The sequence below is a fragment of the Bradysia coprophila genome, unplaced genomic scaffold (genome assembly GCF_014529535.1).
Source record: "Bradysia coprophila strain Holo2 unplaced genomic scaffold, BU_Bcop_v1 contig_358, whole genome shotgun sequence".
NCBI classification, from domain to species: domain Eukaryota; kingdom Metazoa; phylum Arthropoda; class Insecta; order Diptera; family Sciaridae; genus Bradysia; species Bradysia coprophila.
The window spans coordinates 559,393-572,901 of NW_023503616.1; the positions used below are offsets into that span (position 1 = coordinate 559,393).

At 32.1% G+C, this 13,509-nt stretch overlaps 1 protein-coding gene across 4 annotated transcripts; it reads left to right on the forward strand.

The window, feature by feature from the left end:
* Window positions 1–107: 107 nt before the first annotated feature.
* Window positions 108–8,068, forward strand: LOC119081639 (DEAD-box ATP-dependent RNA helicase 20-like). 4 transcript variants are annotated; one of them, XM_037190714.1, is made up of 10 exons: window positions 108–206; window positions 419–503; window positions 1,154–1,737; window positions 1,845–2,207; window positions 2,281–2,615; window positions 2,680–3,103; window positions 3,176–3,445; window positions 3,510–3,812; window positions 4,145–4,249; window positions 6,025–8,068. In XM_037190714.1, the coding sequence occupies exons 2-10, from the start codon at window positions 478–480 to the stop codon at window positions 6,090–6,092; spliced, it is 2,478 nt and encodes an 825-aa protein (XP_037046609.1). In that variant the 5' UTR covers window positions 108–206; window positions 419–477; the 3' UTR covers window positions 6,093–8,068. The 4 variants fall into 4 exon arrangements, with proteins under 4 accessions (XP_037046609.1, XP_037046608.1, XP_037046606.1 ...); XM_037190713.1 differs by having other exon boundaries at window positions 2,680–3,070; window positions 3,125–3,445; XM_037190711.1 differs by having other exon boundaries at window positions 2,680–3,445.
* Window positions 8,069–13,509: the final 5,441 nt, after the last annotated feature.

Genomic DNA, 13,509 nt, shown 5'->3' on the forward strand with positions numbered 1-13,509 from the left:
TTATTTGCAAAAGCTTCTCCCCTACGCAGCAAATATACATTCAAATATGGCGCTCTTATAGCGTCTTAAAATTCAAGCGAAGCTGTCATCACTACATGATCTATTACAATTTTCGTAGCCATCTTACGGCACTGCACTTTCATCAGTCTCATTTTCTCTTTATCCATTCTTGTTCTGCCGGGAACATTACATTACAAACCCATAAGGTAAAGGTTTCAATTAATTAATTTTCTCAATAAATTGTTTCCAAATCCAATTTCTAAACTGTATCAATAACTAATTCGAATCAATTGCAATTATCTGATGCACGTATTCAATTTCCATTCGTATTTTGAATGAATTTGAACATCTTTCGTCAGAAAAAATGGTGGAGCTGTGAAGCTAATGAGTTTTTTTTTCTGTTCAAATGGTTTTTTAGGTCATTGAGGAACGGAATTCTTTCGACAAAATCAATCGATATCCTACAACTGAAGCAAAATGTTCCACGGAAATAATTTTGGATTGTGAGTATTATGTGTCAGAATACGTTTTTCTAAATTTATTCCAAGTTTTTGACTCCATTCGCGAATGCAAACGAAATAATTCCACTGTTCAGTTTCAAGACTGTGTCGTCCATTTTGAAAATTTTACTTTTAATTTTTTGAATATTTAGCAATCGGAGACCTTTTTCTCCAGTTGCAAACAGAATCATTACTTCACATTCTGGATCAAGCAAAAGATCCGGATTTAATTCGTGTTTGAAATTTACAACGTCACCGTCGTCACTTACGCGTTTGCACGCGAAGGTTAAATGCTTGCAAGTATAAATCAATAAAATTACGAGACAGTCAAAATCGATTGCTATTGAATTGAAATTGTTTCAAGTGAATTATGGTGAGGCACTGTAGTCACTGACAATGTAGTCTATTACAGAACACATTTTTTTCGTTTTTACGGCTGCTTTATTTTGACATTAGCATAAGAATGTCACAAATGATTTCTTCTTCAATTATACTTCAACTGAATCCGGAGACAAGTCTCTTGGAACAGTATTTGGATTATCGGCAACTGCTTCAGTGTTTCAGATTTTGTTATCTGTTTAACTTAAGATTCATAATCAAAAGCCAGACGAGACCACAGCCCATTCCAATAATATTCGTCTTTTTCGTTAAAGTTTTCGGCCACCCAGAGCAGAAGGTCAAGAACAATATGGCGGTCAACGAGTCTATCCAAATCAGTTTCAATATCCAGACTTTCAGTCTCGTTTCGAGCCGAGACGAGACTTTGGCGGTCCACGACGAGAATTCGGTGGTCCAAGAAGTGGACAACCGAACGGTTTCGTGAACAAAAATTTATACGACAAAAATATGCCGCCCCGGTTCAATTCGTACCAGAAGCCTGAATTGAAAAACGAATTCATGACAAAGGAAGACCGTGCTAAATTGCAAAGTGAGAAGGCGAAAAATCCAGGAAAGGGTCTCGAAGCACCGAAATGGGACAAATTGGATCCGTTTGAAAAGAATTTCTATGTACCTCATGCGAATGCGGTGACTCGAACTGAAGAAGAGATCGCTGATTTTAGAAAGAAATTGGAGATCACCGTAATGGGTAGTAGTGTTCCGCAACCGACACAACAATTGGAAGAATCGAATTTTCCCGAATCAGTTATGATTGAAATGAAAAAGCAAGGTTTTACGACGCCAACTTCCATCCAAGCTCAAGGCTGGCCAATTGCTTTAAGTGGCCGTGATATGGTTGGTGAGTACAACGATTTTGTTAATTTGATTTTCCTGAATGCTTAGAAACTCCATAAAATGGCTGCCGCGTTCTTCAACCCTTCTAATAAATTACTTGCCTCTTTATAGGTATCGCACAGACTGGATCGGGAAAAACATTAGCATATATGCTACCGGCTATTGTCCACATTCAAAATCAGCCTCGTTTACAACGCGGTGATGGACCGATTGTATTGGTGTTAGCACCAACAAGAGAATTAGCCCAACAGATACAAGCTGTAACACATGACTATGGCCTTAATTCGAATCCCCTCATTAGGCACACATGCATTTTTGGTGGTTCGCCAAAAGGTCCCCAAGCTAGGGATTTAGATCGCGGTGTTGAGGTTATTATTGCAACACCGGGACGTTTGATCGATTTTCTTGAACGTGGAGTGACCAACTTACGACGATGCACATACCTTGTACTCGACGAAGCTGATCGTATGCTTGGTAAGTGTGATAGACATTTTGACTTTACACCATCCGCTTTAATGCTTTAATGTTTTCCTTTTCCACTTTTAAGATATGGGATTCGAGCCACAGATTCGGAAAATCATTGAACAAATTCGACCAGACAGACAAGTGCTTATGTGGTCAGCTACTTGGCCCAAGGAAGTGCAGACTCTGGCCGAAGATTTCCTTAACGAGTACATTCAAATAAACATTGGTTCGCTAAACCTGGCGGCCAATCATAACATTCGTCAATTTATTGAGATCTGCCAGGAGGAGGAGAAGGAAGGTAGAATCATCAATTTGCTGCGCGAAATTGCTGCCGATCGAACAAACAAAATCATCGTTTTTGTTGAAACCAAGAAGAAAGTCGAGGACATATTGAAAAGCATTCGCCAGGAAGGATTTGTAAGTGAAAATTCACGTTCTATCCACGCTCATTATTGACATTGACATTTTGTTGTTGTTGCAGGCCGCAACCTCGATTCATGGAGACAAATCCCAACCTGAAAGAGATTTTGTGTTAACCGATTTTCGAACGGGCAAATCGTCAATACTTATTGCAACAGATGTAGCTGCCCGTGGCTTGGACGTTGAAGATGTAAAGTTCGTAATCAATTATGACTACCCCAATTCATCCGAAGATTATATACATCGTATTGGACGAACTGGACGTTGCCAGCAATCAGGTACAGCCTACACATTTTTCACCCCAGGAAATGCTAGGCAGGCACGCGAATTGGTGAGCGTTTTGGAAGAAGCTGGTCAGCATCCTTCAGGTGATCTGTTAGAAATGGCTCGCTTGACCGGTGGTGGAAAAGGTCGTAACCGCTGGCCGACTCGTGCCAATCCTGTGCCAATGGGTAATCCAATGAAAAATTCATTTAACAACTACGGTAACAATCAATCCGGTAAAGTTATGTACCCGAAAAACAATTGGCAAGTGCGGCCGGACGGAGCCAATTCGGGGAATGCAAACGATAAGCCAGCCCATTGGAAGCATCCACAACAAAACCGACAAGTTAACGATGGCAGTTTCAACACATGGAGGAATTCGGATAGTGATCGCAATTTCACGAAACCTAATCTGGGTCCAAGGTTCCAACAGTACGACAATAACAACGTTGATATGCAACAAATGCAATATCGTCAGCCTCGACCAAACTATCAAGGTCGAAACAATTTCGTTAGAGCTCCGAATTCATTCAACATGAATCAACAACAAGGCGGATATCAGGGTAATTCTGACTGCACACTTTAATCTATTATGTCTATCTAATTCAATCTTTGTTTTTGCTACAGGAAATCGACCATTTTACCAATCACGTACACACAATCCACAGAACCGACCATACAATCCAAGCTATCAACGCAATCAATACCATCAAAGTGGTGACCAGGTGAGCGGCGAGTCGTCGCCGAACAATCAAATCGATTGTTACACTGGTCCAGCCAATGGTGACGAGATTGCATCCAACGCATATCCAATGAATGGTGCCGCTTATCCAGCAGCCAATTCTCCGCAATCTGCTCCAATGTATGCAACTGGTCCTCCTCCTTCGACTGCCCAGTACATGGTTGACGCAGGCGTTCAAAACATTATTGGTAAGTACCGAGTACCGCAAGCATGTTTATAGACATACGGTTTCAGTTCATTTTATGTTATGTGTCCTACGTCAATTTGCGATTTCTGTTGTCAAAAGTAATTAAAATAAAGTCGGTGTGGCGCATCAGCAAAAATGCTGTGTGCTACATGCATATAAATGATGTCGCTGTGGCCAGCGAACATAATTCGTTCGATGTGTGAAATGCGATGTGTTCGATGTGTGAAAGACGATATTGGATGTTGAATTCCAAACAGCTCAGTGCATTAATTCATTAAGTTTCTCGTACGTGAATGAGCTCTACAAATGGTTCTACAAAAGATATCATTACAGGAAGTCGATTCTTCCAAGGTTCGCGTGGGATCCCATCGGGACAGATGCCACCACCACAACAAAGTAATCCGTGTGGTTATCAAAATATGCCTGCTGCACCATCGGGTAAGGACTTAATTATTGTTAATTTTGACAATAGAAATGGAAAATTTTTGTCGAACTCGTATCGCGTAAGGTTGTTATGGTTGTTTTATGTTCTTTATTTTTTTATTATTGTTATGTACACTAATATAATATCAATAGCATCAATTGCAGTCGACTTTATGAACGATAATAAAAGTCGCATTTGAATTGTATGAAACTATACGTGACATTGTGTCGAAAGAGAATGCAACTATCTATATCTATACTGTCAATGCAACCGATTTTCTCCTAAAGTTGTTAACTTATTTACTTGTTAGCGTAAACAGCAAGGCTCGTATTGCCACACATGATATGAAATATGACATGGTCGGATTCAAGGGTGTGATTTAAGATGAGATAGTTAGAGAGTACAAAGGGTCGAGGCACATGGTATCACTTGAATAATCTCTCTTTTCTATCACACGGTTAGAATGGTTAGATCTAGTGACAATGATTTTGTTACAAATTTCATTCCACTCCGATGCTTGGAATTTATATACGAGGGAGAAACAGCAATAGCGCAAATTTTTGTACATACGTAAAGGATGTATTGTCCACTCTATTAGATGTTAATGGTAGATAAATGGTGGGGCCAGTGTATTCTAGCAAAAATTTAGGTAACGTCCTTAGTTTCAAATTGTTCGAGTACCTCGCAATGGACTTAAAGAGGAGAAATGACAAGTTCAATGTAAATCGATATTTACGACAGTGACTAACATTCTAAAGCCAGCCAATCTAAGAAATTTTAGCTTTGGGGACATCCATAATGACGTCCGTAATTCAATACTGTCCGACAAAGTAAAAACTCGATAAATACGCATTCGGAATTTATTCCCATACCCTATTAAGGGTTGCATTTGGAGTGTCGGTCATACATTTGACACTTCATATTTATAGAGTTGTCAATGATTTATGACCTGTATGGCAACACTGAATTGCAGACTTCCTTTATGGATGTACCGGAACATTGTGCCCTTTTCGATATTTTCAACATTTTCTAGTGTCTAAATTTTCAAAGCACAATCAAAACCTCAAAGAAATTAAAAAAATAAAATTCCATACTATTGCTGGCCGAATTAATCATTATAAACTGAGATGCAGAGATTACGAACACGTTGGTTAGAGTAGATGTGATGGATTGTTTACATATTTTTTTGCTCTAACCAATGACTTCATATGGATCATCTTCAAGGACGTTTGAAATGCCATCCACGTTCAAAAAACATACAAATGAGTGAACGAAACCTTTAACGAAACTTAATTGAGATTTCGTCTGAAAGTACCGTAACTTGAAGATGATCTATATGAATGAATGGTACTCTCCCGGTGCCTAAACTATTTTTTTAAATTCTGATTCGATATATCAGTCTTTTACTTGCTACTCGGAAGCAACAAGAACGCTTAAATGAGAGACAAAGAAAACTGAATCGGAGTCGGAGTCGGAGTCCGAACCATCTCAACAAATTTTGGACTAAATTTCTCATAGTACCCGAAAATACAGGCTAACCTATTCAGTGTATAAACTTACCGATAAACTTTAAGTTTCATCTTGTATTTGATATTTGTATTAGTCTACAATAATAACTGTGTTTGTCTGATGGTTGTGTCCTTCCTCTATGTTTTAAACTACTTTTTAAACGATTGGTCAACCCGTTGACCTTGTTGTGGAAACAAAATTTATTTGGCACCAAACGAACGCATCATGATCCGAATAATACAATTTTCTTAACTAAGTATTTTTGTCGTAAATTTTTCAGGTCCTTATGGACAGTACCCATCACCATATTATCCATACACTCCACCAGCAGCAGCTGTTCAACAGTAAGCGTGCGTTAATCGTAATTTCAAATTTATTATTATAATCAATTATTTAGTTCTTATTATTACGAAGAAGAGAAAAAATTTAATAAAAAAAAGAGAGAAGAGAAGTTCTTACACTAATTAACCCTTATAAATACCAATCACCAATATGAATGTATACACAGTATTTCTATATAAAAAAAATGTAAATGATTAACGACTTAAATCAATGAGGAAATAATTACGATCACAAAGTAGATAAGAGAAAAAAACCATCCACACGAAAATATATACAATTCCCGTAAAACAAATCAAGCAATACACATAAATTGATCGGAAATGAAAAGCTTACCGACACAAAGAAAGAGAATGAATCAGAGAAATTGTTTTTTTAAAACAAAAATCTGTGATTGAACGTGTACACATCGTCTGTTACCCCCGTTCAAAGTGTCAAAGTAAAAAACATTTTTTATTTTAAATAAAAACAGAGAAAAAGGTATTGTTTGTGCCGAAGGAACTATTCAAATCATACCGAATACCCGTTTTGTTCAGATTATGTCGTTTGTTAATGTGTAAAATTCATTATTTTAATCAAAAGTTCAATTCTGTTACTTTTTGTACAACGACGTAAATTTGTATCGACAACAACGTGTATATCTTTATATTTGACCGAATATTTATTTATTTTCATTTTGTTGTTGTTTTTCAATTAACTTGAAATTAATAATTCTCCGTGTACGTGTGTGGTGATTTGTACAACTCACTTCTGTTTGAATTTTGTTGATCTCGAAAAAGTAAAAGTTAAAATTTAAGAAACGTAAATTAGGAGTGTTGACAGGCATTGGAATATTTAATTTTGTTTTAGATTATTTTTGGAAATATTTTTCCTTCGCTATACGACGCGTGTCTCTGTTAAAATATTTTATTTCAAAACAGCCAAAAAAATGACAATTTCATTTGATGAAAGAAGTTAAACCGAAGAATTGTCTGCAGAAATTGTTGCATTAATCATATTTAAGTTTACATTTTAAACAGGCAGAAATGCAACATCTCACAAACTGAAATATTTATGTTAACAAAGAAGTTTCTGCATCGAAAAATTGAGGTCAATTATCGACAAATTTCCTAACGCGTTGTCGTATTTAAATAAAATTCAGTCAACAATGTCTCGCTTATTTACGTGTTCAAAATCAATTGTAATATTTCCTCATTAACAATTTTTGAATTAATCATTTTCCTAATCGTAATAATTATAATTGCTTTGTTGTTAGAATCTAGAAATTTTCAAAAAAAAATCAATTTTCCGAATACAAAATTATAATTTAAAATTTATTGTAAATATTAATTCCTTTGGATTTATTAATTATTATTAAAAACCTAAATAATTGAGAATGATTTAGAAGAACAAGCAAAATGACATTTTATTTTTCAAGTAAAAGAAAAACGGAGAAAAAACGAATTAACAAAAAAAATCCATTTATTTCTGAATGGCTCGGTGCAGTGAATATAAATAATCGTATAAACATACTTTCATGATATGAGTAAATGATGTGACTTGATAAAAATGCAAATGATAAACAAAAACAAATGAATTTACCATTTAAAATGAATTTTAATTCCGAATCACAATTTTCTTAAAATTAAAAGAAGAAGAAAAAAACAAAATTAATAAATGCAGTGGAGCGAAGCTTAAAACAAACAATAAAACGCAAAATTTTAAAAATATTTCTTTTCTTAGTTTCTCGTCTGTGTGACTTTATTAAAAAAAGGAAAAATTAAATGAAAAGTGGAATACAAAATGTTAACAAACTTTTAGTTTTCAACATATATAAGTGCATTAGTAATATATATAGATCATGTAAGGTTAACAACTTTTTTTTTGTTCAGTTCAATTCCTATAAAAAATTTTTGTTTTTAATTGTTCGTTTCGATTAGATTACACTCTTTTTAAAATGACAAAATGATAAGCTCTAACAGTGAATGGTCCTAATTACTATAAAACAAGAAATATTAGAATGGTTAGCATGATTAGCAGTTTTTCATTTTTTTTCTATTAATTTTTAGTTTCAAATAGCATGTTTGACTCTCATGCATAAAATAGATCCTTCGAATCGACTAAGGTTTACTTTTTCACAAGAAAAAGAAGAAGAACAAGAAATGACATTGATTGGAAAGATAATAATTTTAAAAATTAGGAATTTTCTTTTTGCGGAAATTGCTACGTGTTTAATTTCAAAAATCGAATTATCTCACAAGACATTTCAGAATTTTTGGTTTGAAATGTCGGGAAAAAGAATTATTTTACGAAAAAGTGAAAATCATCTTATATCATCCCACCGATAATATATTTACATACAAGAAGAAAGAAGAAAAACATTTTTGATTCTGTGATGTGTGTCTTGTTTAATAATTTAAATTAAATTTAATAAAATGCAAATTGGTTAGTTAATTTTTCAACGAAATTCTTGAATTGGTGTAAATTTGTAACTTCGACACGTAGTTCTTCGACTTGAATCGAATATACCTTACCAAAAAATGATCACACTCAAGATTTCCGAAAATTTGGGTCATATGTTTTAAATGAAACTGATTGTCTGTATCTCATGCAGAATTTTGTGTGATTTAGACGATTTCTATTTTCTTTCCCTAGCTCAAGTCAAACTCGTTTCATATTTATTGGTTCAAAAACCTTGATTTACACCAATTTTCATCTGCATGGCCTCACGTTTCTCCTTTGATTGATAGCTAGCTTTTCCACAAAACGTAAAAATGATCTTCAGCCATTTTGGAAGTTCGAATCTAGAATAATTCAATGTCTTTTGGTTTCAACTGAAGTGACAAGGATGACATTGGTCGTCGAAAAAAAAAATCGTGTTTTTCGAATATAACTCGATAATGAGTTTGGTAGAGTTTTTTAGCTGTCAATAGCAGGGAGGACTTTTCGCCACACATTCATATTTTCATGTTCACCAAATTATGTTTAAATTAATTTATGAAACAAAGTGAAAAGAGACTTCGGCTATGAATGAAAGAATAAAAAAATTAGAACTTTTTTAGTGAGAGAAAAGAAACAAATCAAAAAACCAATAGTTAAAGTAAAAGAAATTAAAAACAATTTTTACACTTTGTAAAGATTAATTGCAATTTATGATTATTATTATTATTCTAGTTAAGCATACTCGACGGTAAAAACATAAATATCGACGGTGAAACAGGAATTATAGTTTTTCTAAATGAAATTAAATAAGAAAATGTCACATAAGCAAAAAATGTTTTGTGAATGATTACACAAAAAAAAATACAAAATTTAAAACTAGAAACATTTTCAGATAAAAGAAAATAAATTTTAGGTGATAACATTCTGGATTAACATGCAACGAATTCCATTGTGAAAAAAGAAGGAAAAAGAATGAAAAGTATAAATAGACGAAAAAATTCAGATAAAAGATTTTTAATGTCGAAACATTTGTTTTGTAGACACACCCGACGCGAATGGATTGAATTAGAAAACTTTTTTTTAAACAAAAATAAAAAATGAGTTCTTTTTTAATGAATAGAAAACCTTTTGCTACAGTATTCAAAATATTAATTGTTAAGTGAAAATAATAAATGAAATGAAAACGGAAATAATATTTAAAATTATCGCAGACTTCCTATTAATTTTCCTTATTTTTTTTTTTGTTTAGAACGAATTACGCTGATTATTATTTTTTGTTAGGAAATATTTATTAAAAAAGTGAATGAATTTTGATGGTAAATCTCATTACCATTGAAATCATCTATACTTTTTTACGCACGTACAATTTAGAGTAAAGCTTACAACAAATAAAAATTAAAATTTCATGAAGATTTTTGAAAAAAAAAATCTTTTTATTGCTTAAGAACACGATTAACACGTGTTTTCCGTCAAAACAAATTGACTACACTACTAAAAAAAATCTATAACGTCTGTGATAAACTAAAAATATTTATTTTTAACTAAAAGAACAACTTCAATGAAAAGTTTTTTTTTGAAAAAAGATAACGAAAATGCGCTATGAAATTTTTAAATGAAAAAAATTAATTATTTTAAAACTCGAAATAATTTATATAAAAGCAGTCATTGAAAAGAAGAAACCTAACACAAAATCAAGACAAAATCAAGATTGTGTTGCGAGATTTAATTTTTTGTTAAATTTATTTTTCTCGATAAATTACACGATTTAATGTAATATGATCAAAATGAATCTCACAAAAGAAAAATTCATTTTTTTATTAGAAATGAACCAAAAAAAAACTTATTGTCAAAATATTGCAAAAACGAAACATTCAAAATCGACAATACAATAAGTGGAAATTTTTTTCTGGGATGAAGAAGAAACTAGTTCCTTTTTTTTAATTATCGTAAAACAAAAGCAGAACTAATGAAAAACGCGTGTTTTGTTTTGCTATAAGTCGTTTGAACAATTGCTAACGAAACATTTGATGATTAATTTATATAATTAAAATGAAATTATTGCCATTTTTAATGTAATATTTCTCAAAGAAAACTCCTGTCTTATATCGATGGATTATGCTACATATATTATTTCTGGTGCGTCACCGACAACTTCTAAAATATTTCTGTGCCGTATATAGTTACAACATAAATTTGTGCCTTGTGAAAACTTCCAAAATTTCTTTTTACATTGCAGTCTCATTAAACCTGTCGGTAAGGTGGTCAACAGTTTTACTTTTTCCGATTCTTTTAAATCTGATTTTTATACTGTGTATCCACTTACCTTCTAACCATACCATCTCTCGACTGGAAATGAAATGGTTGTGGTTCATACGAAATGTTTTTTAGGTATTTCTGTGCCATACAAATGTCTTATCGATTGTATTCGATATAAAGGAACGAACCAATTCGTTACTCAGAGAATTCCATTGGCGCATATAAATAGAACCATTTTTGGCACATATATGGATATATGTAGCAGTGAATTTAGTGAAACAAAATATCAGAAACAAATTTTAAGTACGGAATTTAGTTAAAAATGATTTTAAAAACCAAACGGAATGTAAATCCTCCAAATTTTGTTTTAAATAGATTTTCTTGATTAAATCGAAAAGAAACGTTAGCTCGATGTTCGTTTAAGAGAAGAAAAGTATAAGAGTAAATTCGAACGAACCAGTGAGAGACGTTTATTCAATTCATATCCCCCCATCAGATTTAAACTTAATTAACAGCATAACTAAAGCAAATTATCTGTGATATTTTCACGAGTATAACATTAAATGATATTTAATGACATTAAAAATGACATTTTTTAAAAGAAGAAAAGAAAACAAAAAATATTTTTCGTCTTTTTACCTCGAATGAAATATAATTCCTTTTTATATTACATTACCAAATATATTATTCCTATTTTACTGAAAAAAATTATTATTTTTTGTTAAATAATAAATTAGCAATCAAATGACGATAATTATGAAAAAACAATACCAAACAAAAAAAGGCTAGTGATTATATTAAAAGAAGAAAAAAATTAACGATATTTTGAATAAAGTAAATGAAATGCAAATATTTAAAAAAAGTGAAAAGAAAAAATAATTGAAAACAACCTGCAATTCAAACATTTTTACTTATATTGAAAAAAAAATGAAAAATAAAAGAAAACAAAGAAAATGACTGTCGCATATAAAAACGCTAATTAATTACTTGATCAATAATTTCATTAGTTGAAAAAATATTAAAACGAAAAATTGTTTTTAGTTGAATTTATATGAAAACTAAATTCAATTTACAGTGTGAGAAAACACAGAAGTAACATTTTCAACGTTATTGAATCCAATGTAGTCCACATGAAATATCTACATTATTACACACACATATACACATCATGTGTCTGTACAATAACGTGGATATAACAAGTTGGAATGAATAATACATAAATTGGATTGAAATTGTCCGTTCTTGTAATTCTCAATCTGTAACTAAAAAAGATGAAAAAAACTGATAGCAAAAGATTTAAAATATTTATTAAAAATCATATTACAAATTTGTAACTAAAAGCGTGGTTTTTAGGGCTTTTAACACCAATTTTTAATTACACAAAAAAATTATAAAATAAAAGCAAATGAAATTCCATGAAGAACAAAAAATGATAAAAAAAATCGTTTTATCTGAGCAATCATTGAATCAATGGGCATTTTACTAAAAAGAAAACAAACAAAACAAAATTTATAATTACGTCTTACGTCAAACAGTATAGTCGACAAAACATTTTATTTATTGTTTCCGCGGACAATTCAAACTTCTTTAATTATTTAGATCTTCGGTTTAGTTATTCATTGATGATATAAATGAAAAGAATGTTTACATTAATTTAACTTCAATAAGACAAGACAACATTATTAAAAGCGAATAACAAATTCCACAAATAATTAAAAAGAAGAAGAAGAAGAAATGAAATAAAAAGCTCTACGTGCATTAAAAATTAACACAAAACTAGACAAGAGAAAAAAAAATAAAGTAAAAGAAAACTCATTTTAATTTTGTTAATTGTAAAAACAATTTGTTGAGTCTCATCAATTTGAAAATATTTTTTTTTTCCCAATTCTAAGATCGAATTAAATCTTCAATAATTTCTTTTCCATTAAAACGAATTCGAAATTCTCAATTTAATTTTTATAATTATTTTCATTATAATCGTGCGTTTTGTAGATTTAATTAAAATATAATCTATACAAAACTACAAAAATTTGTGTTTTAAAATCCAATTCGTACCACAGAACATTATGCATTCACACCGTTGTCCTTGGTCTGTATCCTCTCCTCACTCAAAAATTTCTGATTTTCGATGATCAAATAGGGCACCCATTGCCGCAATTGTGACTCTTGGTAGCCAATCCGGACCTAGAAATATTTTTGCATAAAAGGTTAGCATGTTAAAAGTGCCACCAATCGGAACAGAGATGTAAATTATATATTTGACAGGTCTTAATCTTAACATAGAGATGATTCTCTGAAAGCTTGAACTTCTTAGGTGAGTAATCGTTTGGTTACATCCCTGATTAGCAACGAAATTATCCTTCATGTCTTCGGCACAAATTTCAGAATTTTTCGCACTTCGTTCGGGCTACAACTCACGAAATTGATAAAAACCATCGTCCCAACAAGTATGTAGCTATTACAAATTTATAAGTAGATTACAGCAGAGACTATGTAAATATATGCGGCGTCTTCGGCTCTCACGCCTCAACATCGAACACATGTATACTTTTCAGGGCTGATGCTCGGTAAGTTGAAGGTTGTGAGTTCGTGTCTCACCCGTGCACATCAAAATTTTTATTTCAAATCCGATTCGATTCTAGTATTTCTAAGCTGAAAATTAAAAAGAATTCGTCGCGGAATATAGCGTTTCACTAGAAAACGTGTATACTTATTTACATACTCATCTACTATTGCATCATAAGCTTTG

Bases quoted from the DNA above. Each gene is read 5' to 3' on its own strand.
- LOC119081639 (XM_037190711.1), top strand. From the start codon at position 478: ATGTTCCACGGAAATAATTTTGGATT. The intron at 504-1,153 runs GTGAGTATTATG...TTTTCGTTAAAG, and splicing joins CACGGAAATAATTTTGGATT to TTTTCGGCCACCCAGAGCAG. The intron at 1,738-1,844 runs GTGAGTACAACG...GCCTCTTTATAG, and splicing joins AAGTGGCCGTGATATGGTTG to GTATCGCACAGACTGGATCG.